General features: G+C 44.3%; 1 protein-coding gene across 3 annotated transcripts in view; it reads right to left on the bottom strand.

The window, feature by feature from the left end:
• The window catches only part of ARHGAP32 (Rho GTPase activating protein 32), a 261791-nt gene that overhangs the window by 122232 nt on the left and 117951 nt on the right, over nucleotides 1-21608 (bottom strand). For 2 of the 3 annotated variants that reach the window (XM_064470921.1, XM_064470919.1), the window contains 2 exons: nucleotides 21384-21425; nucleotides 20928-21012 (listed from right to left, as the gene is read on the bottom strand). In XM_064470921.1, the coding sequence (XP_064326991.1) occupies nucleotides 20928-21012; nucleotides 21384-21425 (127 nt within the window). The remainder of the gene's footprint in view (nucleotides 1-20927; nucleotides 21013-21383; nucleotides 21426-21608) is intronic. The other variant, XM_064470920.1, reaches the window with a different exon arrangement.

Here is a 21608-nt window from a genome sequence, read left to right on the forward strand (position 1 = left end):
AGGAACGCACACTTTCAAAGCCTTCTTCATCAGCTGATGATGATTTCCCCCCTTTAAAAGTTTCTCTTTGTTCTTTCAGTTGGGAAAATACTCTAGAGAATTTGTAAGGCTCAACACAAGCTGTTTAAAGAAATTTAAAATCAACATTGTTAAAAAGAAACAGTTTCTTCCCCCACTCGCTCCCCAAAACTCTACTTCTCCCAAACTTTGGAAAATTCCCTTTCTATTAAAGTGTCTTCTTAACTGTTACACTGGAAAACTGATCAGAAGGTGCCGCCGGTTGCTGTATTTTCAGGTATGACGAGCTGGCAAAATTTGCTTCTCATACACCTAAATAAATGAGACAGCGGTGTGCTGTAAGGGCACAAAGAAACAAACATTATGGAATAAAGAAAGTCAGCGCCTTTAAATTACATGGCCTAAGCCACCTCAAGAGCCGCCTTATTTTGTGCAAAACGGGGTAGCACTCAGTAAGCAGCAGCCTTCCAAGCCCTGCTCTCTCTTTACCGTCCCTCAGCCCAGCTGAAAGCGATTCCCAATTCCCTCTTGCACCTTCTCTGCTCAAACCACAAAGCAATTCCTGACACTGAACCGGTGCCGCTAATGATGCGCAGGCTGGCCTGTCGCCGGCGCAAAGAGGTTACAAAAGTGACAATGAAGGAAACCTCTCCCCGGGATGGAGGCGTATTTGCGAAGGCGAAAGGCACCCTGGAACAGCCTGTACCAGGCAGGAGAGGAATGTCTGCGTGGTGGGCCGCACCACTGATTTGCCTGTATTTTGCTAACTAGTAGCATACATTATTCATCAGGACGCAGAGCTGAAAAGGATCTTACCAGTGTGAGACAAGCCAGATTACACATTTTGCTCCCTCTTTTAAACTAGTTATGCCACTTGCTCACGTTATTCCTACCAGATAGCTAATGTCCTTCTAGCAGGGAAAGGAAACACCAGCAAATAACCAGAAAAGTTCTTATTCCCTCCACCGACAAAACACATTTTAACCAGCTACAATTTTGACTATTCTGTACATTGACTTCATTAAATGAAATCATTGCTCGCATCCTTACAAACAACAACGTTCAGTTCTCATCAGCACAAGCCACGGCTGCAGATATGAAGCCTCCGAAATAATTTTCTGCTTTATAAGAAACAACAGCAGGATTTGACATAGCGCAGTACAGCAAATCCGTGTTCTTAATGGAGAGTACTGATGCTGAAACAAACTCCACTACAGCTCGGGTTTACACCCATCTCTAGAGGAACTCTAAAGAACAGCTCTTTACAACCTGCCTGGTATATTGAGACGTGCACCCAAGAGTATCCAGAGTACGCAGGGCTACACCACAAAGCCACAACTCTCCTTGTCCCCACCTACCGGTCCTCTGAACGGGTTATTATGCTGAACCCCTCAGCTCCCGACCGTACTGAGCTGGGATCCCTGCAGCCTGCAACGCCTTGTATGGCATCGAGACCCAAGGAGCAGCGACGTGGCCAAAGCGTCCCAGCGCGTTATCACGTACAGTCAGTTCTCAGGGTCGGGCACCACGTGGGTATTCCTGGAATCAGTGATGAGCAATGGCCATAGCTGGAACCGTTTGGGAGGTGGGGAAACCGTTCATGGAATGAATGGGTAAATCGCGTGAGCGGCAGCCAGGGAGGCTGCTCCTGCTCTTGAAGGCAGTCTGCATCAGTAGGTGCCTGTCTTTATAAGCAGCGTTTTAAAGAAGGGTTAACACGCTTCACTGCCAGAAGAAATGGTGCCTCTGAGAAAGCTGCTTTTTTCCTTTTACTGCACCCCCACAATCAGAGGAATATTCCCCCCATTGTCACAGGCAGAATCTCTATGCCTGGCACCAGGCAGGTGTCAATCTACCTTCTGGTGAGCACAGCAGTCAACATGCCTTACAATCCATCACGTTCATCTCTCCGTTGTAAAGGTCTCTAGAGGAATCATGCAAAAGTTTCCTTGAACATGCCTCAAACTCCTTCCTAGAGAAACCATCTTCCTCATTCCAACAAACCCCATCCCCAAGCAACACCATCAAAATCCACACGTTTCCCAAGAGCCCAAATCAAATCACCCTGTTGAACAATAGAGAGCATTAGCCAGGAGTGACATAACGTGTTTTGCCAGAGACAAAACTCCTGCTACTATCTACAGCACAATCAGCATCAGGTATTTGTTCTCCCCTTGGCCCCACTGAGCTGAATTAGAGTTAACCAAAAAAAAAATCTTGCTGGCTCCAAAGCAAACCTTGCTTCCGACATAAATTCCCATAAAATCACGATGCCTACCATTTCAGAACTAGCAGCCAAAAAAGAAAAACCCAGTCTTTCTCCAAAGGAAACCACCTTTAGTCACTAGTTAATTTGCCCTGGTGAATATAATACCAGACATTTGGAAATAGGCACTTTGATATACAAAGTACACATGCCCGCTCTTGTGTGTTATTTCTTACACCAGAGGCTATGCTCAGAAAGGGAAAAGTAAATATCTGCCACGTTACTGTTCAAAGCAAAGCTAATGTAACGTAACGATGGGTTCCCATAGCCACAATTGGTATTTCTGAAACACAGCAACTTCAGGGTTCTGATAGGATTCTGGCATGTTTGGTGGTAGGGTTTTTTTTTAAAAAAAATGCTACTGGCCTTCCCCTATGTGCCAAGCAGCCCGTATTTCAAAGTTCCCAGCCAGACGTGAAACATTTCAAACTCTCTGAATGGCTGCGGTTTGTTGTTGTTGTTGTTGTTGTTTGGGTCTGTGTTGATTAACACATGTAAATAAAGGCATCTGGTGTTACCTCTCTTTATTTCCATTTCACACCCTATTAAAGTCTCATTTCACAATTAATTGAAACCAGAATGAGATGACTCAGGAATGAATCCTCTCTGGCAGCCTTTGCCACACTGAGGTCTAGTCACCACCTAGGGAGACACAGTCCCCCTCCTGGCACTACTTGGAATTAAACATTTTGGATATCACACAACGATACCAGAAACGCTGTTGGAAAAGGAAGCGAGTCTGCAACCAAATCACTCGTGTTACACCCTTCTCACAAGAGAGAGGAGGAGGGTTCTGCCCTACTGACAGGAGAAACTACCTTCTTCCATGTGCAGAATTTAAGAGGGACAGCCAAGAGATCAAAGTACAGGTGAAGACGGACGGCGCGAGCAACGAAGTGATGCTTCTCCTGCCCCAAATGTATTCAACAATGGGTCCAAAGAACAGCAAAGTCTGATTCAAAGGGCCTCCAATTTGGTACGGTTAGGGATCAGAACTCGGCATGGATTCATAACTGTACTTCATAAGCCATGAAAGCACAACGGTAACACCACCTACCAACCGCTGGACGTGCACTAAACACCAGAAACTAACTTCTGACACACGCATAAATGATAGAAAATCAGCCCACGACCACAGAAAACTCCTCCGCAGGTGGGGCAAATTACCACTGTTTCTCCTGCCCTTTTCTACTCCCCAGTCCAAAAATTCCCAAGAAATCATCAAGACGAGAATTTTGAAAATAGGAAGTTCACGACCATCTCCACCAAAAGATGCAGCTGTTCAGAGTAGCCTGGAATTAAACGCTCAGGGAGGACCGCTGCTGTCATGAATGTCTAGAGTCTGAGTAGCCTGACAGCCCTTTGCACGCTAGATGGCATCGCACCACAAATTATCGCCGCGACTGGGCAACGATTCTGGTTCCTAAGGAACCAGCAAAATTATCTTCCTGCTCATGCAGTCCCGTCCCGTTCCTTCGTGAAAAGTAAGGCTCAGCACAACTGTGTGAATATTTACAGTGTCAAAACAATGGAGACGGCTCTGTAAGAGGAACCAGCCACTTGGTGGCTTCAGGCAAAAACAAAGAGGCAGTTAAATTAAAGGAGCTGGGGGTTTTATTTATTTATTTAAAAGAAAAGTGGCTTTGCCACAAAACAAAGCATCCTTTCTTTCACTGTCTACCGCTGGACAAAACAGGATACGTACTTTGGCTGCTGCCAATTAACGTGCCCAAATGCAGCGTTCCCCTTCGCCCTACGAAAGGCACCGTGTTTTTAGTGTTTGCCCATTTCAGGAACTACTTACACAGAAAAGCCACTTGAATGGGCCAAGAATGAGATTGCTTTACAGTTTTCATCCGTCATTTTTCAACAGGTTTGTTTCATATGCTGGCAAAGTATGTTAAGGGTGTAAACCACCTAGAACCTGTAATATGTTAATTGTTTAAGCTTACTGAGAAATGCATTCATCCATAGTCAAAAAGAGACAAAGCCAGTGAATATAAATTTTTTTACAGCTATATAAGATATAGATACTTTTTATCTTCCTGCATACGGCATTTCATAAAACTGCTGACTTTCAAGGCAAGTGCATTAAAATCACCGAGTTAGTTACGACTGCCTTTTCTTCTCTGAGCTCCAAATGCTGTCGGAGGTCAGTGACACGTTAGTCATAGTCTGCTTTTCCACTTGCTGGAAACAAGCATATTATTCCTCTGAGAGAACTGAAAACTGACACAGTCCTGTCACTCTATGCTATTAGTCTGTTTTCTTCCCCACTAAATCAATCTTTAGCTTTTTCTTCCGCGCTGATAAGAATCAGAGTCACTGGAAAAAATGCCTTACATACCTGAAATATCAGCAGGAGCTCCAAGGGAGGAGAAAGAACAACAAATAAACCCCAGAAACAATGATTTTGATGGGGGCAAGGAAGTGGCAATGAGAAGCTTCATTTGCTTAAGGTAGTCATTGATCCTGTCTCACTGTCTCATCTTCTAAGCACCTTTTCTTACTCAGACTGCAGACAGGCTTGTGCTATGATTTCTCACCTTCATGTCACCCGAGGAGAGATATTCATGTTATTTCTAACGCACAAGGCAAATCAAGAACCGTGCTGTGCCGAGCAACACTTCTTACTTTGCATTTATAGAGAACCGGTAACAAGGACCGACCTCCTAGGAGCAAAGGCAGTAAACAAAACTTAATAACGCACACAAGGGAAAACCAAACTTCCTCTGAAGAGCCTTGAAGGCTGTAGCCTGGTTGTACCATATTTGGAGGGGCAGGACACGAATAAAACTGAAATCTCATTAGGAATTGTACCTCCTGGCTTTTCTGTAAGCAGTTCTGCTGGCGTGCAGCCCCAAACCCGACCCCTCTTTACAAGCAGGACCTCTTGGTCAGCGAGGAAGGGAGGTTAGAGGAAGCAAAACCAGCATTCACGAAACTGCAAAACAATGCTACCCACAATCTCCTCCTAACACCCTCCTTTCCACATACCCGTCCGTCCAGTAATTCCATAGGCTCAGGAGAGCATTTCAGCTTATCCTGGCGTGTTCCTGAAGTCTGACTGCACGTCAATCACTGTTACCTTCCAGGAGCACCGGCAAAAGCTGGTCTTTACTCCACATTCCCCATTTTACCTCTTTGTCACCAAGTAGAGAGGGATCCATACTCTTGAAGTTACTGCCTGCAGGTGTACAGGCCCCTTCTAGGCTCAGATAAGGATGAAAAGCTCGACAAGATGACAAAGTCCACCTTTGCAACTTATGAAGTAGACTGTAGAAATGAGAATAAGTCATGCTGACCCAATTTGCACAAGCGTATACTTCCGTGGCAAGGCTGGTCTGCAGGGTCTTCCTAAAGCCTTTACAACAAAGATGAACGAACCTGTCAGCATTCAGTAGATAAGCAGCCACCATTAAAACTCTTAAAAGCTTCAGAAACAGACTGTAAGCAAAAGGAAACAGGCTTTGCGCATCACGTATGTGCAAACCACATCTTTCTGAGCACGAACTTGCAGAACTAAGCTCAAATCAGAAGGGAGTGAGGGGTGGAAAATCAGTGTTACTACAACCACATCTGAGAACAACTTCCCCAGGACAAGCATTATTTATTATCTGGCTAAATACTAACGTCTCTTGCTGACAAGAGAAGCAGCAAATGAAGGAAAATAATCTCCCCTTAGTTGGCAGGAGGAAGTGATAAAAGCTGAGGGGAAGCTTACTCCGTTTCCTCCCATGACCCCAGAAGTGGGAAAGATCAACAACCACTCATCTTTACAAATCAGGCTGTGTGAAACCCAGCGCTTTTGGCATTTAGCTATGCCTACACCCCCCGGTTTTACATAAAGGTTACTCTATGACTAAACTGACCACTGAAGGCATTTTAATATAATACAGACTCCGCACAGAGCTACAGGACTCGCAGCGCCTCCAAATCAAGCCTATGACCTTTAGCTACTTGCCGAATACTTTGCCAAACTTCCGCTGAGGGGGAAGGCGCAAGCACGATTTGTGTGCCTGTGCACGTGGGTACACACGTGAGAAAGAACTTTTTTAAATTTCACATCCCAAATTCCCCCCTCTATTTTCTTAAACAAAGAAAATGAAAGTCCATGTTCCACAGCTGGGTTCAGAGGCACAGTGCAAAACTGACATATGTTTTATATCACCACATCCATTTTTATACAAACACTTGAGCAAGTGCTAAAGCACGGAATAGACTAGATGGAAGCATTTCCCCTCAACTACTCCCTTCTGGGGAAGGGGGGCTGGAAAACAAGCGGAAGAGGTATATGGTCAAACTGATCTCCTAAAAAGAAAAGTTTTTCTAGGAGTAAAAACAAACACTTTCCCCCCTTAGCGAGATGTTGTATAAAAACTTCAGCCAGACTAAAAATACCTGGCTTTAACACGAAACTCCAAGGGGATATCTCAATGCTTGTATTTATCGCATCTCTCCTGCTCTTCACGTGCACAAACACACGTGGCTCTCGTCTTCTGCTACTCGCGTATCTGTCCTCTATTCTTACGGCTCCAGCCAGCGTCTTCCCACGGCAGGATTCACCACCAGTACGCTGCGCCCTGTAGGGCTTCTCTACTATCGCCAACCGCTCCTCCTTTGAAGAAAGGGGTGTCCCAAAGCATCTGCAGGCTTTAGGCAATACACAACTCACACCAGCATACAGAATTCAAAACACAGCTGACAAGTAATTAACAGTCGTAATAGGCCTAAGTATTTTCTACATACTGAAAAAAAGACTGGCTACACAAAGCAGGTGCTTACCCGCTTTGAAAAGTAAATATCACCCAAATTCAAGAGAAACATCCATACTAGTTGCAGAACCAGCAGAAATCAGTTAAGACAAGGCACTGTAAAAGCCCTCCCTCCCACATACATACCGTGTTTTTTACATTACGCTACAATCACAGCTACATGACACAATCAGACCCTGTGTAGGAAGGACTGAGCGTATTTACGTTGAAAACATGCAGTGACATTTGCAGGAGTTAAATGATTTGATGAAATTATCCCCAACGCATTCAGGAAGTTTCGCAGAACACAACCATGCGGTTCCACCCGTGGCCATCAGCACACGTACAGCAATTATGGTAATGCCGCGTGATCAGGGGGATGAGGTACTGAGGAGGAGGAAGAGGAGGAAGGAGAGAGACAAGGCCCACTTCTGCCACATTCTGGCAGACTTCCACGATCTATCAATTCTGATAGCCAAAACAGGATTCACATCTTTACCATCAGCATTAACATGCTTCTTACCGAAACAGAGACACTAAAACCTTGGGAGAGGCCCATACATAAATACCATTATTCCAGCAACACACTCCGAAGCCCTAAAATGAGTGGGTGGTTCTAGTTTTAACTCGACCAAATTAATGGGGAAAATCTCTAAGAGGAGACTGAAAATTAGATGTTTCATCTGAGGTCTCCATAACCCCTGCTCAGTAATTCCCTAATGGTGGATAAGTACGGCTCCAGCCTCAATAACGCTGGTGAAAGGCACTGCTCAGCAAAGACAAAACTGCTATAATGCGGCCATTAAGACTGAAATAGTTGACACCACTGTCACCAATTTTTGGTTCTGAAGATAAATGAGTTGGAAAAAAAGACTGAAATAATCATGTTGAAACCTTAAGTCTTAAGCAATTATGTGAGAGACTCAAGTTTCTTCAAACAAACAAGTTTCTTCATTCCTGTTGACAAAGGCTTGAAGATACTTGTCCACTTAAAGGTTTGCACAGAGAAATCCCTAAAGAAAAGCATCAGTTATTTTGAAATTCCCACAATTTTTGATCTGATTCTATAGTTCCGTGATATTATTTCTTAAAGACATGATCTTAGGAAGGCTGGAGCTGTCAGCCCAGGAAAATCAAACTCATTGTATTGCACTGAAAAGCATCCCACGCTCTTAAATATTAATTGCAACCTTACGACTACCAAAAAATGAAGGGAGGTGGGGTTTTTCAGAGCTTTTCTGGGCCTTGTCAGTCACAAGATGCTAAAGATGGATTCCTGCTAAATTTTGACTAGAATCGAAGCTCTTGGTTCAGTGAATAAGCCCTAGTAAGGGCTTGCTTAGAGCTAGTCAGTGAGGTCAAACAGACAATCTTCTTGAGTAAGAACAGAGGTGCCAGGAAAATAAGGGAAATATTCTCCTCGTGTCCTGAGGTTGCCCCCAGCGCTGCTGAGGCAGCTCTGAGCTCGGGCAGGCGGCAGAGGAATCGCACAACACCGCATCGATTGAAAACCAGCATGGGATCACATAAATAGAGACTGTATCATGAAGCACAACAGCAGCGCGCGATCCAACCTTCGACATTTCATGTCACTCGAGACCATGAGAACTCCATTAACGCTGGGGTTTTTTTCCAGCAGTTATATGTAAATGTATTGCAAACTCTGACACAGAAAGGCCAACTGGAAAACATGAAACTGTATTTTCCAGAGCTCAGGCACACATAGGAATTACCCCATTACTTGCCTGCCACAGATTATTTATGTCATGCGGCAAAAGCAGTATATCACATATGTTTCCAAAATCCCAGGGGAGGAAGAAAAATGCTTTTGCAGATAAAAGAACGCAGCTTCTGTTTGTTGACTCAGAGAAGAGCAGCAAGAGCGGTAAAGCAAAATGCCTTAAATTCACAGTATTAAAGAAATTATCTTGGAAAGGCTTTATAGGATGACTTTTACTTTTGTGAAGTAGTTCATCAATGGTGTCTTGGGGTTTTTTTTGATCCATGTGTCAGGACCTTAATTGGTTGTGTTCAGAGTACGGAGTTAAAAATGCAAACTGCATTAAGGGGTCACAGACAGACCTGAAACTCGGTTTTGATTTTTAATTTAGAAAATTCTGCTACGATGCCAGAGGCAGAAGATAAAATAGTAACGATCCAAAAAGAATATTTTAACCTTTAAATTTCCCAGGTGACAGTTCGGGGAAGGTGGGTTTTGAACGACTCGGGTCACACTGGAAAAAGGTCTGCACCCTGCAGACGCTACCTGAGAACTTCTCATTGCAGAGTTGGGCTTTTAAGCATTTTAATTGCATTCTCCAAAGAAGGAAAAAACAAACAAAACCATTTTGGCATAATCCTGCCTCTGTGTAACAAACACTTCAGAAGCTCAGAAGAACCTTGTTCCTCTGACACACTTGTCCCCCACGGAGAGGCATAAACCTGAAGACCCACTCGGTCCAAATCTCTGCAGACTTCAAGGGAAATGGGTCTTTATGATTCAACTATTACCAATGTTCAAAACACGACCATGAGGATAAGAGTAATAGTATAAACCAACCTGACGCAGCACGCCTGAAGTCACCCTGACTGACGCTGCTGTCACAGCACCGAGCATGACTCAGTTCCTCTCCGGGCAGGTGAAGCGGAGCTCAGCAACTGGCGCTACCTGGCCACGTCCTTACGTCACCAGGCAAGCGATGAGTGGTTACAGTGGCACAGAAAAGCACTACTTCACACGAGAGAGCCAAAAGGAGAACCCTGCCAGAAGAGGCCCCCCGAGCAGCTCCATATTGTGGACAAACAATAAATTTAAATCCTTATTTTGCTTTCTTATACTTTCAAATAAGTTTTGCACTAGTAACTTACTAGTTTCCAAAAGAAAACGACGACTCACAACAATTCTGTGTTGGATAAACACTCCCCTACGGCAAGCACCGATGCAATACCTGGTCTAAACGAGCACACGCAAGATGTGAAAATGCTACAGGCCTTTCCATAACTCAAACTCTCTTCAGTCTCCAGAACGAGCGCACTGAAACGTGAATGACCTCTCTGAGGAGCACTGGGGTAGCGCACGCAGCGGAGGCCCTATGGGAGACCTGTGCCGTTGTCGCACTCTTTAATTCAAGGGCACGTTATGGTAGCAATGAGATTTAGTATTATTGCTACTGCTGCAGATGTAGTTGGGTTTACAGTGGCTGTTTTAGCCTTAATCTGATCGAGCAACTTGCAAGACACGTACACATATAACCCCAAAAGAAAACGTAGTACATCATCCACATCTTAATTGTTTTTCAAGGGGAACATAAAAAATTCATCTATATGATACACAACAAAGAATTATTAGAGTACGGGGGTATTTTGTTGTTAAAAGTCCAAGTCTTCCCTCTCTCCTCATTTATCTTCAAATCTTAATAGAAAATTGGAACGTTATTTTCCGGACTGTCTCTAAGAGAGCTGATGAATGGCCCACGTTCTTACTCTTTAGGATATCAGGTAGGGAAGAAAAGTTAGAGCCAGTGGTGAGAGGAAAGCAGCACTCCAGGACAAAAGCTTCACTGCACCCTCTGATTCAGCATCAACGCCAACCAGCTCTAAAGAGATCTTCTGCTTACTTTGGACTCCACTTAGTTTAAAGTAGCTAGAAAGTGAGGGATATAGGGAGGCTTAAAAGAGTTCAGAGAAACGTAGGGACCATGTACCAGGGGAAATAAAAACCAGCACAGCTTATCTGGGGTGTATTCAAAGTGCACATCACAGCTCTAGTGGTGCTGCTAAAATGCATTAATAATTCAAAACGCATGCGCTAGCCTAAAAGCTCACTTCTCCAAAAAGTTTCCAAACGCAATCTAGCTTTTATTTCGTTTTAAAACAAATGGCAAGACCTGACATTAAATCAAACCTCGAGCCACAAGAAGAGATGCGTGGAGGGGGACTCTGCACCAGGCCCTGACGCTTCTCAAGACTCACACCTTCACTACACCTAAATAACCCCGAGTTTCCCGCACCGCAGCAAGGCAGCTCCCTTGTCCTGGTGTGACACTTCCCCTTCTTTCCTGCAAATCCTTCCTACCCCGAGGCTCCAGCTCCCAGTGGGTTCCCTGCCCCCTCCAGGATTGCTACACCTATAATCACTGTAGGACTTGGCCTATGCAGAATTATTAATAATTTAGCAGCATTTCAAAGTAAATTCCTGGACTCACGCTGTAAAAATAACAGAAGTTGTTTTGGTTTTTTGAACTACTTCAAGCTGGTAAATGGGAACTTGTTCCAAAATCAGTTATTTTAAAGCCTGAATGTTTTGACATGTCATACTTGCAATAAATAAGTTTAACACTCACGCACCGTAAAGATCAATTATATAGCTATGCCGAATTTCAAGGTAAGTTAAAAGAATTTTTGTTAGTATCTAAGCATGAACTGGCAGGACCAGACAGTACCACCTACCCAAAAAGCTCATTTTTCCAGGCAATTTGTTTTATCCTGATATTTATAAGGTTCATCAGTCTTCCAATAGAACAGAATTAATTTTAAGGCAGGTTCATGGATCCTGAACACACATAAAGTATATGGCACTATATTTTTTTATTTCCAACTTGTTATAATAGTGGATTTGTGGGTATCTCTTAGGCAACAGCCTTCCCTCTGAATGATTACTGACATAATTCTGAGTGTGATGGTGCCAAAAGCTGTAGTTAGAGGCGTTCAGCTCCGACTGCAACTCACAAACCGATCCCTGATCGTCCAGAGAAACATTTGGCAGGGCTTTAGACATATGTATGCAGACCTAAACGGGCTTCCCATAGAAGCTCCTTCTGGGAGATTAAATATTCGAAATGAAGAAATTTAGGAGGGTGATGGGGACGGTCTTGCACCGTAAGGTGTGTCCCATAGCAAGCCATTTGGTTTTTATTCATGTTTCTTGCATTCATACGGTAGAGAGATGGAAAGAACTGCTTAGCAGAATCAAAGTTTGCTCAGTTAGATTCAAGAGAGACAAAAGAAGTTGCACTTTCGGAGAGGGAGTCTTGAAGAGGCAGTAAGAGCATCACATGGTTCTTCATTTAAGTATTTTATTTAAAAACCCTGCAACCGTACAGCCACGTGATGTATAATGGAAACATTCGATTTTACACTGCTTCACCAGGAAAAGAGCAACCCGAATTTGCAGATTCTGTTGACAAAATAGCCAGAAATGAAAAGTCAGAGGAAATACGCAATTGATCTCTTTGGAATCCTCAGTGGAGATCAAAGAGCTTTTTGGCACGGACGCCCAGGAGGGCAGAAGGTCAGAGCCTTGCCTGCAGGACACGGAAGCAGAAGCCTCCATCTTCTGCTCACACACCACGGCACGGGATACAATAACAAACCCATCAAAGTCCGCAAACGTGTTCAAATGCCTTCTGGACATTATAACGGTACGTGTGGGTGAGAATATGTGCCTGTGTGCATACTTCCCCTTTTAAAATGAAAAATCTGTTTAAACCCAGGCCCTTGGTAAAGTTTACGTTTGCAGGAAATCCTCTGCACAGACCTCTCTGTTGCAAGTAAAACAAACGACAAACCTTGGGCCTCAGCTTAGCAGGTCTAGAAACATCCTCTCTGATACACGTGCAGCTACACATATTGCATTAAGAATCCTGTCACGGTACAGCAAACATTTTCACGTGTAGTATCTAAATACCATTAGTTCAAGTGCTTTCCCCTGCATTTTCCTGCCTCGCAGGGTAGATTCTCATAGCGCGAGTGCAGCGACAAGCTTCTTCCTAAGTACGCACAGACAACCCTTCCCTGATTTTGTAGAGAGAACAATCCTGAGTTCCCCCCACCACGTGCCCTTGTGTGGGGTGACAGTACTGAGTGAGGCAGACGGGAAAGCAGTGTTGATTTTCAAAGACTGCAAACCAGATCACGCAACCATCCCCAGCACACGGTCTCCGCGGGGTTCCGGGACACAGAGCACACCTGGCCACATCGATGGGGTGTATCTGGTCTGCTCAAACCCACACGCCTTAACCAGCAAGAGGCCTCAAAGCCGAGACGGTCAGGAATACCGGTTTTGCGAGATCAGGCTATATCCTATCGTACCTCCTCACCAGGTTCAATGAAAACGTTTATAACTACAGGACAAAGGTACACACACACCATCGGAAACCTAAGCTAATGAATGAACAGTTTAAAAACTCGCAGCCTAACTCGCTATCCCTGAGCTGCCAACTCTGTCATCAAACCTCAAAATTCTGGCACGCAGGCACAAACTAAACAAACTACCCTTTTTGCAAGCAGGTACAGTAAACACAAAATGTAAATGTTCCCAGCGATGTTTGGTTTAACAGCTAATACGTCCACTGGCGTGACAAACCTCCACTGGAGAATAAAAACACGCCCTTGCTTCTGTAAATCTGAGGGATCACATCAACATGAAGTTTGCTAGTTATTAAAATCACACCAGCTTGGCACGCTGGCAGATCCAGGAGTACAATGCTATGCTGCATTTTAACACCATTCCTCTCAACAGTTTGGCTTACTATATACAAAAATATAAGGCTTTTAATCCTCTTTCAAAGTATGAAACACTAGTAAAATAGGGATTATTTTTCTGGAGCTCACGGATTCTTTTCAAATTTTTAATATATTTTAATTCTACATATAATACATCTTTCTGTTTTTTTCAGGTCATTAAACCTCAGGGACAAAAAATTTTCCAACACAACTCTGTTCCAGTTTTTATTCATTTCTGTGACACGCTGCTAAAGATGATTTATGATGGTGGCAAACAGCAGGAGGTCAATGCCAAAGTTAACAGCTGGGCTTATTACAGTCACTTTCAAGATTTACTCATGCCATCAAATAGCCACTATGCACCAATAAAGACTGAAAATCCCCAAACAAGTTTGCTGTATTTTCAGTGTTAAATGCAGAAGAAGAAAAAATAAGCTGGATTCCTGCAGGAGGTCAACGTTTTCAAACTGGAGCGCCACAAGTCCTCGGTTGCAAAGAGGAGCCAAGTATGCTCAGATTTCCCTGAAGCCGTCTTGGCCCGCCAGTGCTCAGCACGTGCGTAAGGGAAGATACCTATCTCACGGTATTGAAGTCTGAGAAAACGCCCACCCAGATTTGCACAGTGATATACTGAGGAGGCAGAGAAGAAACACACGAAGCGGGCAATACTCAGAGCACTTTCCTAATGGGGCACAGCAGTGTGCCGTTCCGTCCCAGACACAGAAACACGGCGCTGGGTCTGTTCTCCCGCCTACTGGAGAAGCGATCGTCCCTATATTAACTCATAAAACATCCAGAGGCGAAGGAGAAGAAAAAAAGCAGAAATACCCGTTCAACTGAAACTACAGGTAAAATATAATTTGCTTTGAACAACTGTTTGTAGGTTATAGTCTACCCTTCCATTTATACTCCTGGATGATCGGCTTAAAATAAAGGACATGCATGGAACCGGAGAGCTCATCTGGACAATTACTAACAGAAAAACCTTTCCTCCCTACGACAGGCAATTCAATAACCAGCCAGTTGAGTAATGTCAGACAATTTACAATTTATAAAGATAAACATTTATAAATTATTGATGTCAGTAATTGTCAGCCAAAGGGAGAAAGGTGAAAGCAAAGTGTAGAATATGCTTTAAGAATGACTTAGCTGCTGAAGCCCCACGGGAACGTCAGCATAAGCCCACAGCAGACTGAAGCTGGCTGTTCACATACATTTCAGTGTTACACCTCCAAATACAGGTGAGCACGCGCCTCCTCTGGCAGACAGCAAGACAGACAGACAGACAGCTCCCCCTTACCAAAAAGCTCCCCTGAGCACGTACCCCCCCCACAGCTCACATCAGCAATCACCCCTCTTTCTTCAGGGGATCACAAAGACCTTCAACACAAGGACCTGCTTAGCCTTGAAATTATATCCTGCCACTTTTCTGAGCAGGCTTTAATAACTGGTGGACAATCGACGCGAACCCTGCCCATTCAAGCTGGATCACTAATCGGGCCGTTCGCTTCCTCCGCAGCGAACAGCAGCTGTAAAACCAGGAGCAAATGTGCGAGCAGGAACAGGAAAGGTTGCGTGGAGGGATATTCTCCATACCTGAAGTCGCCCTTCCACTATAAAACCCACGCTGGATTTCTCCCTGTTTCACTGGAAGAAAACCAAGCAAGCTGGAATTTCACAGGTATGATCTTGTTCCAGGGAAGAATTTTTCTGAGGAGTTAGTGGCAAGTTGGATGCAAGACCAGGAAATAGAAGAATCCAAAAACTGAGGTGAACTTACTTGAATATTTTCCTAACTTTATTGGCAACGAGAAGCTTGGCCTAGAGACTCCAAATTTTTAAAATCTGTTGACCTTGGCAGAAGGCTGTTCCAATTTTCAGGGAGTTGTGGCTGGAATTATTAAGTTAAGAGAAGCAGTTTCCACCTACGCTATTAACATACTTGTTTTTATATACCCACGTCCTTAAAGCAGCCTTTGCAGCATCTCCCCCTACCACTTCAGAAGGCAATAGTAAAGAAACCATATGGAAAAGAGAGGGAACGGGAGGGGAAGCCCTTGGTCTAATGAAGGGGAACATAACGTACCAGGATATGGCAAAGTCATTTGGGGGGGGAGATTAACAGCACCCAGAGATGAAAGGCTAAAAGGAAGCACCACTTCGTATGCAACATGGCTCTGCATGCCATGGCCACTCATGTATTCGTAAAGACAAAGCAAAACCCAGCAAAAATGTCTTTCATAGCAGCGCTACAGAGCAAAATTCAGGCCAGTGTTTGTGGTTTGCACTATGTATTTCCATCTTTTAAAAGAGGTTGGGGCAGGGGAACTGCTGTTTCATGTTTTGCTTTTTAAAATAAATATTTTTTTTCTTTTTAAACACTTTGCAAATGAGCAGAATAAATGAAGATATTACAGCCTGTAGCTGCTCACGACTGCCAAGATACTGAAAATTATCATGCCCACAGAAGAGCTGGGGGAATGAACAAGCCCTCCTACACTGAAGGCAGCAAGCAGGCTTAGTTTAAAATCACTGATGGAAGGAGATCGGAGCTAAGCTGTCCGACTTCACACAGGCACAGATCAGGCAGCACTCCTCCGCTCCTGTTACTTCCAAGCTGATCTCTGTAGAGGACTGCTTTTAGCTGCGGCACAAGCATCTCAAACTACCCCAGTTAACTCCAGATGAGGGCATCTGGTCAGGCTTTAACCATTTTTGTTTCCTTTGCAATCCACCTCAGGAACAAATTTACTCTATGATTAACGCAGACACCCTCACAACCATACTTGCCCTCTGCACCCCCTTCCCTGGAGTATTATTAAATAAAAGAAAAAAAGGCAAACCAAAAGAAGATGACCCCGAAAAATATTTTCTCGGCAGGCTTTGCTGACAAAAGGCACCAGGAGAACTGAACTGCTCTTTGCAACGCTTCTAACTCTTAAGGCACAACAGGAAAATGCAATTGCAGGCGCAGACCACAGCCACCACTGAAAGGCAGCCCATCAGCTTGGCTGGAAGGCTGCAGCTTGCCAAAGGCATTCAAAGAGCAAACAATGCTGCTGAGCTCCTAACAGGAATTCCTGGCAGCTGATGCCTCTGCAGGCGGAAGCGATTCTGGTTCAAATACTTCCTTTACCACTGATAACGTGCTCCTACCGCTTGCAGTGCCGAAGCTTAACAGATAAGGAGAGGTTCTTCCATGCGCCGTAATCTGCTCCTGTTCCGACGGCGGTTTATTTTTAGAAGGCGGCTCCATCAACGCAAACGCAGACAGACCGACCGTGCTGTTCGAAGGGGCAAATCTGTGTCAAATGAATGTGCATTACAGCACTTTCTGCCCTGTACCGACGTGGTTTTCAGGCAGCAGAGAATATTATCTGGGAAGCACAGAGCTGATCAGCTCTCCATATTCCATTACTAAAACCTACTCAACTAAAGAAAATATCTTAATTCTTTCAAGTGAAGAACAAAGTCTGTTTCTGGCAGGAAGTAAAGATATTTACGGAATACCTAATCACTATTTCTCCTGTTTATGTTAATGGCACATTGCACTAAGTAAAGTAAAATTACATTTGCAGCCCATCGGGGGGAAATGATTCTACTTCTGTCTAACTTAGCGATACAAAGGTTTTGTTGAAGTAGTTCAATTCCCATGTACTAACAGGCCTTAAAGCTCAAAAGGCAGCGAGGCTACGTGACACAACTGCTGTACTGAGATACTCAAATTACGTGGGAATGAGTTACCTTGAGCAGCTCTACAGCTCAAACACAAAACCTGGAACACACAATCAAATTAGCCTGGGCTAATCTGCAGAACGCGCCCTGCTCATGCATTGAGCTTCAACTCAAGCGTCTGGCAGATGCTGCGCTGTTTAGCGCGTACACATCAACCCTTTCCGTGTTCAGCTACCCGCAGTACACCGCACGGCGCTGGAACAACACAAGCCCCTAAAGAGGAAGCTTTTCCAACTAGCTGACCCTGAAATCGTGCTTAAATTCAATCAGCTGCCTTAGAAACTGATTGTCAACGTATTATTTTAAATTACATTGGGATGATTTAGGCACTGCTGAAGTTAAATGTGCGGTGAGCCCTTCTGCCTTCACATAAGACCTGAAAAAGAAGCTGACGACTTCCAAAGCCATACTTTGGTGCTGAACTGAACACTAAGATGCCCTGTACAGCAGTATGTGTGCAAGCAAGGTTTGCCGTGTCTATCAGTGAATTGGGTTTTGACATTCTACAGAGGCAGATGTCAGCCAAGACGTGTGGAAAGGCAGCGGAGCTTACGAGAGAAGGAAGCCAGCAGAGCGACCTAACCGATGCTGGGTAATCCCAGCCTAGCCATGGCCTAATAACACCTCGTTTGGGAGATACAGACCATAGCGAGGCTGAACCACTGTTCTGCTCCTGCTAACAAGACTCCTAAAGATTTACCCGATGTTAGACTGAAATAAATCTATTATGCAGAACCTGGCTTTCCATCGTAAAATTAAAAATCAATGGCGTAGCCTTAGAAATTAAATGTGGTAATAAATGTAAGGTATTTCAGCAAAATACCAGTCAATTTCTGACACTGATGCAATCTGTAAAGCCCATCCTATAACTACAGCTTTGACATCAACTACCTTTGCTTGGTAAACCAGCAATTTCCTGCTGATGCCGCGACGCCTGTCTTGCTGGCCAGACGCAGATAAGGTTAAAAGGCATTGCTGTCGAAAGCAGCACAGCAGAACATTCCTGAAGAGAAAAAGCACCCCAAAATGCACCTAGCTTTGTTAGCATGGTGCCAGGATAAGAAGAGAGCAACTCCTTTTTTACACCCCACAGAAAGTTAATTTAAAACGATCTCATGAGGTGAAATGCCAAGATATTAATACCAATTGCACCATGAGACCATACTATAAGTGACATGAACGTTACAAAACAATCTGAAATTTGGCCAGGCTGTTAATAGACGCATTACACAATTCCTGACACAGCCAGATAATACTGCATTTCTGCTATGCAAATTTTTAACAGTGAATAGATTTTGAAAGGAGTTTACACCCACTACTCCTCAGATGCAACTTGGCAATTCGCTATTAGGTGCCAAGCTGTCATTTACAAGTCACTTCAGCCTACTGCTATTCCCTAGTCTACCTTGTTATCACAAAGGAGCCACCAATGAATACCACATCATTAAAATGTATGAGCCCTATATGAACCCATTTTTCAGTCTGTAAGCTAATACTGCTGCTGTATTAATAGTATTCATTTATTTTGCCATTAATACCGGTCCTCAGCTAAGCAAGTGCTGTAATTCCCTACCCTTCCATATTTCAGCAGCAAAGCTCTCTTCTTCAAATATTTTCATCCTTATTACTAAGTCGTTACACTGTGGGAATCTATCAGAGATCTCGCTTAGGAAAAGGAAGGGACAAGAGGCATGGAGCTCGTACCTGGGGCCTGATTCGCCTTATCTGAGCACATGCTTTGCTTTAGGTACACAAGTATTTAAGCGCGTACGACTTCTCTGAGGTAGCAGTGGTGGAAACAGACTTGACACCCCCAAGGCACGCACGATGACACTTTTACGACAGTGCTTCCCACGCTGCCGTCGTCCACCGTTCTCCTCCCGGCCTCACAACGCACCGTGAGAGGCAAGATCTCAGGGGCCTGGTGGGGCTGAACAACCCACCCTGCTGCTTCTTCCTGAGCTATCCCTCCCTGGTTATGGTTTTTCAGCCAGACCACTCCTCTGGCTGCAGGTTTGTGCCAGAGGGCACAAGGCACAGGACAACTGAGCCGGGGAGCATGGAAAGCTGTAGGTGCAGCAAGGACACCACAGCAGTGAGCGCTAGACGGCTCCGGCTCCTGCTTGGGGAAACTTCCCACCAGAGCACGCTTCAAGTTTGTTGGCAGAACAACGTAAAGAAAATCTGTGAAGAATATATTATCCGATTTTGCTTGTCCCTCTCACAAACACAAAAATCTCAGCATATCAGCCCTACAAGTATGCCCTGCCACGCTCAAAACATTCCAAGAAGTGCTTAAACCCACAAAAGAATTAAATTATTTGTCTTCAAAATGCTTTAGATACTAATGCCACGCCAAGGCTGTAATCTCTAGCTTGCACATTGTGCTGAATATCTCTGAACGATGGAAAGGAAAACTCAAGGGACCACACGATGCAAAGAACACCAGTGTGTACACAGAAACCTGCTCAACACCTACTCCAATGTAAAACTTCTCTCCAAAATGACTGAAAAATTAGTGGTGACAAATCAAAAGATTACCAGGAGACAAAAAATAGGGAAGGGACATCGATGAGTCACGCTATTCCTATACACAGAAATTGAAAATAAAGAAGCAGTGTTGCTTCCAAAGGCTGAGGACTGCTCCCGTTTGCACCAGCAGCCCATCTTCCAGAGAGCTCGGGAAGCACTGAGCTTTTTGCACTCTTAAGCCCACTACTTTGTCTAACTTGCCCTGCCTTTGTGTGTATGTGTCTCTGACAATGCACACGCACCCCGTGCTCCACAGAACGGACCTACTTAGAGCCACTAAGTGTGAATAACAGTAGATACGAGCCCCGAATAGGACCCAAAATCCTCCTCAGTGGGAATTTTACAGAGACAGAAAAAACGGATGCATAATTCCGCTTGCAAAACTGTCAAGTACGGAAACATGAAAGGCTGTAAATAATTCACTCTCTATTACAGGAAATGTTTTACAAATGAAAAGGTTGTAACCTCTTTTTGGCTACAAGGCTGGCAGATGCTGGAGGCAGTCCTGCTTCCCTAAGTACAGAACAAGACGTGCCCTGCTTATGAGAAACTAGCGGTGATTCTTGGTTCTCAGCCCTCCCTGATACTGCTCAATGAAAAGTGCTTCTGCCTACATTTCTGGTGGCTGGATCACAAAGGAGTGAAGCCTCCACACTCCTAGAAAAGCCTCTCAGGCTGACTAGCAATTTCTGGTATTCTGACGACACAGCTGCTGCAACGCATAATGCCGAGCTCAGATAACACGAAGAGAACAGATAAATTCGAATTATTTATATTTACATAAATACGTTCACACAATTGTTTAAAGATACACACACAGAGGCTAAAAATAGGCATGCAGTTATTACAGACGACTCATTAACGAACATTTCATGCAGTCTTAAAACAGTGACATCAGTCCAATCCAGTGGAAATTAAATAATCTCCAACCTCGAAGGGGTGGCCACATGGCTGAGGACAGATTCTGGCCCAGTACGTGGAAGCGATTCCAATTAAAGAGACTCTATTGCTTTAACTTCTTATCACTAAACATTCTGCAACCAACTAAGCAAACCTTCGTGGAGGTCCCTCTGCCAAACACAAGGATGTTGTGTATATAAAAGAAATCTGAAACTCACCTGTATGTTGCCAAAGTCCACGTTCTCATAATGGAAATGGGCACATTCAGCCATCTTCGGGAAGTGACCCTTTGTAAAGGACAACCTGAAGCACATCAAGAGCACACCGTTAGGTAGATGCAAACCACTGAAACAATGCTCAGCATCAAGTACTGCTACGAAATGCAGCTACTGAGATAAAATAATGACGGCTTTCTCATCCTAAAGCCAAGGGGACAGAGGGGTGGTTTGATGTGATGCACCAAAACAGTGGAGAAGGGAACTGAGAAAGGAAAACGAAATTGCAAAGTGGCTTTTATCATTGCCTGCTTCAAGAATTGCGTGGCATTTCACCAATGCCAAAGCCCACATCTTTAAGAAAGGGTGCAGGGAGAAGCCGCTCTACCTTTACAAATGCATCGTTGCAGTGCAAAATAAACAGCCTTACACGAGACACGTAGGAAAGCAGAACTTTACCTGTGAAAGGCATCACAGCCCATCAGTCCCGGGTTGATGTATCTGAGGGTGCAGAACAAACGCTATTTATCCTTTGCCTTTTTAAAATTCAAAAGTGAGGCATAATTATTCCCAAGTGTCTCCAGCTACAGTGATGGCTGACCGGGAGATCCTCTGGCTCTGCAGCATGCTCGTGCTTCTGCTGAAGCTATTATAGACTCCTATAGATATTTCTGGTGGGGAGCC

This window comes from Phalacrocorax carbo, chromosome 21, assembly GCF_963921805.1.
Source record: "Phalacrocorax carbo chromosome 21, bPhaCar2.1, whole genome shotgun sequence".
Lineage (NCBI taxonomy): Eukaryota > Metazoa > Chordata > Aves > Suliformes > Phalacrocoracidae > Phalacrocorax > Phalacrocorax carbo.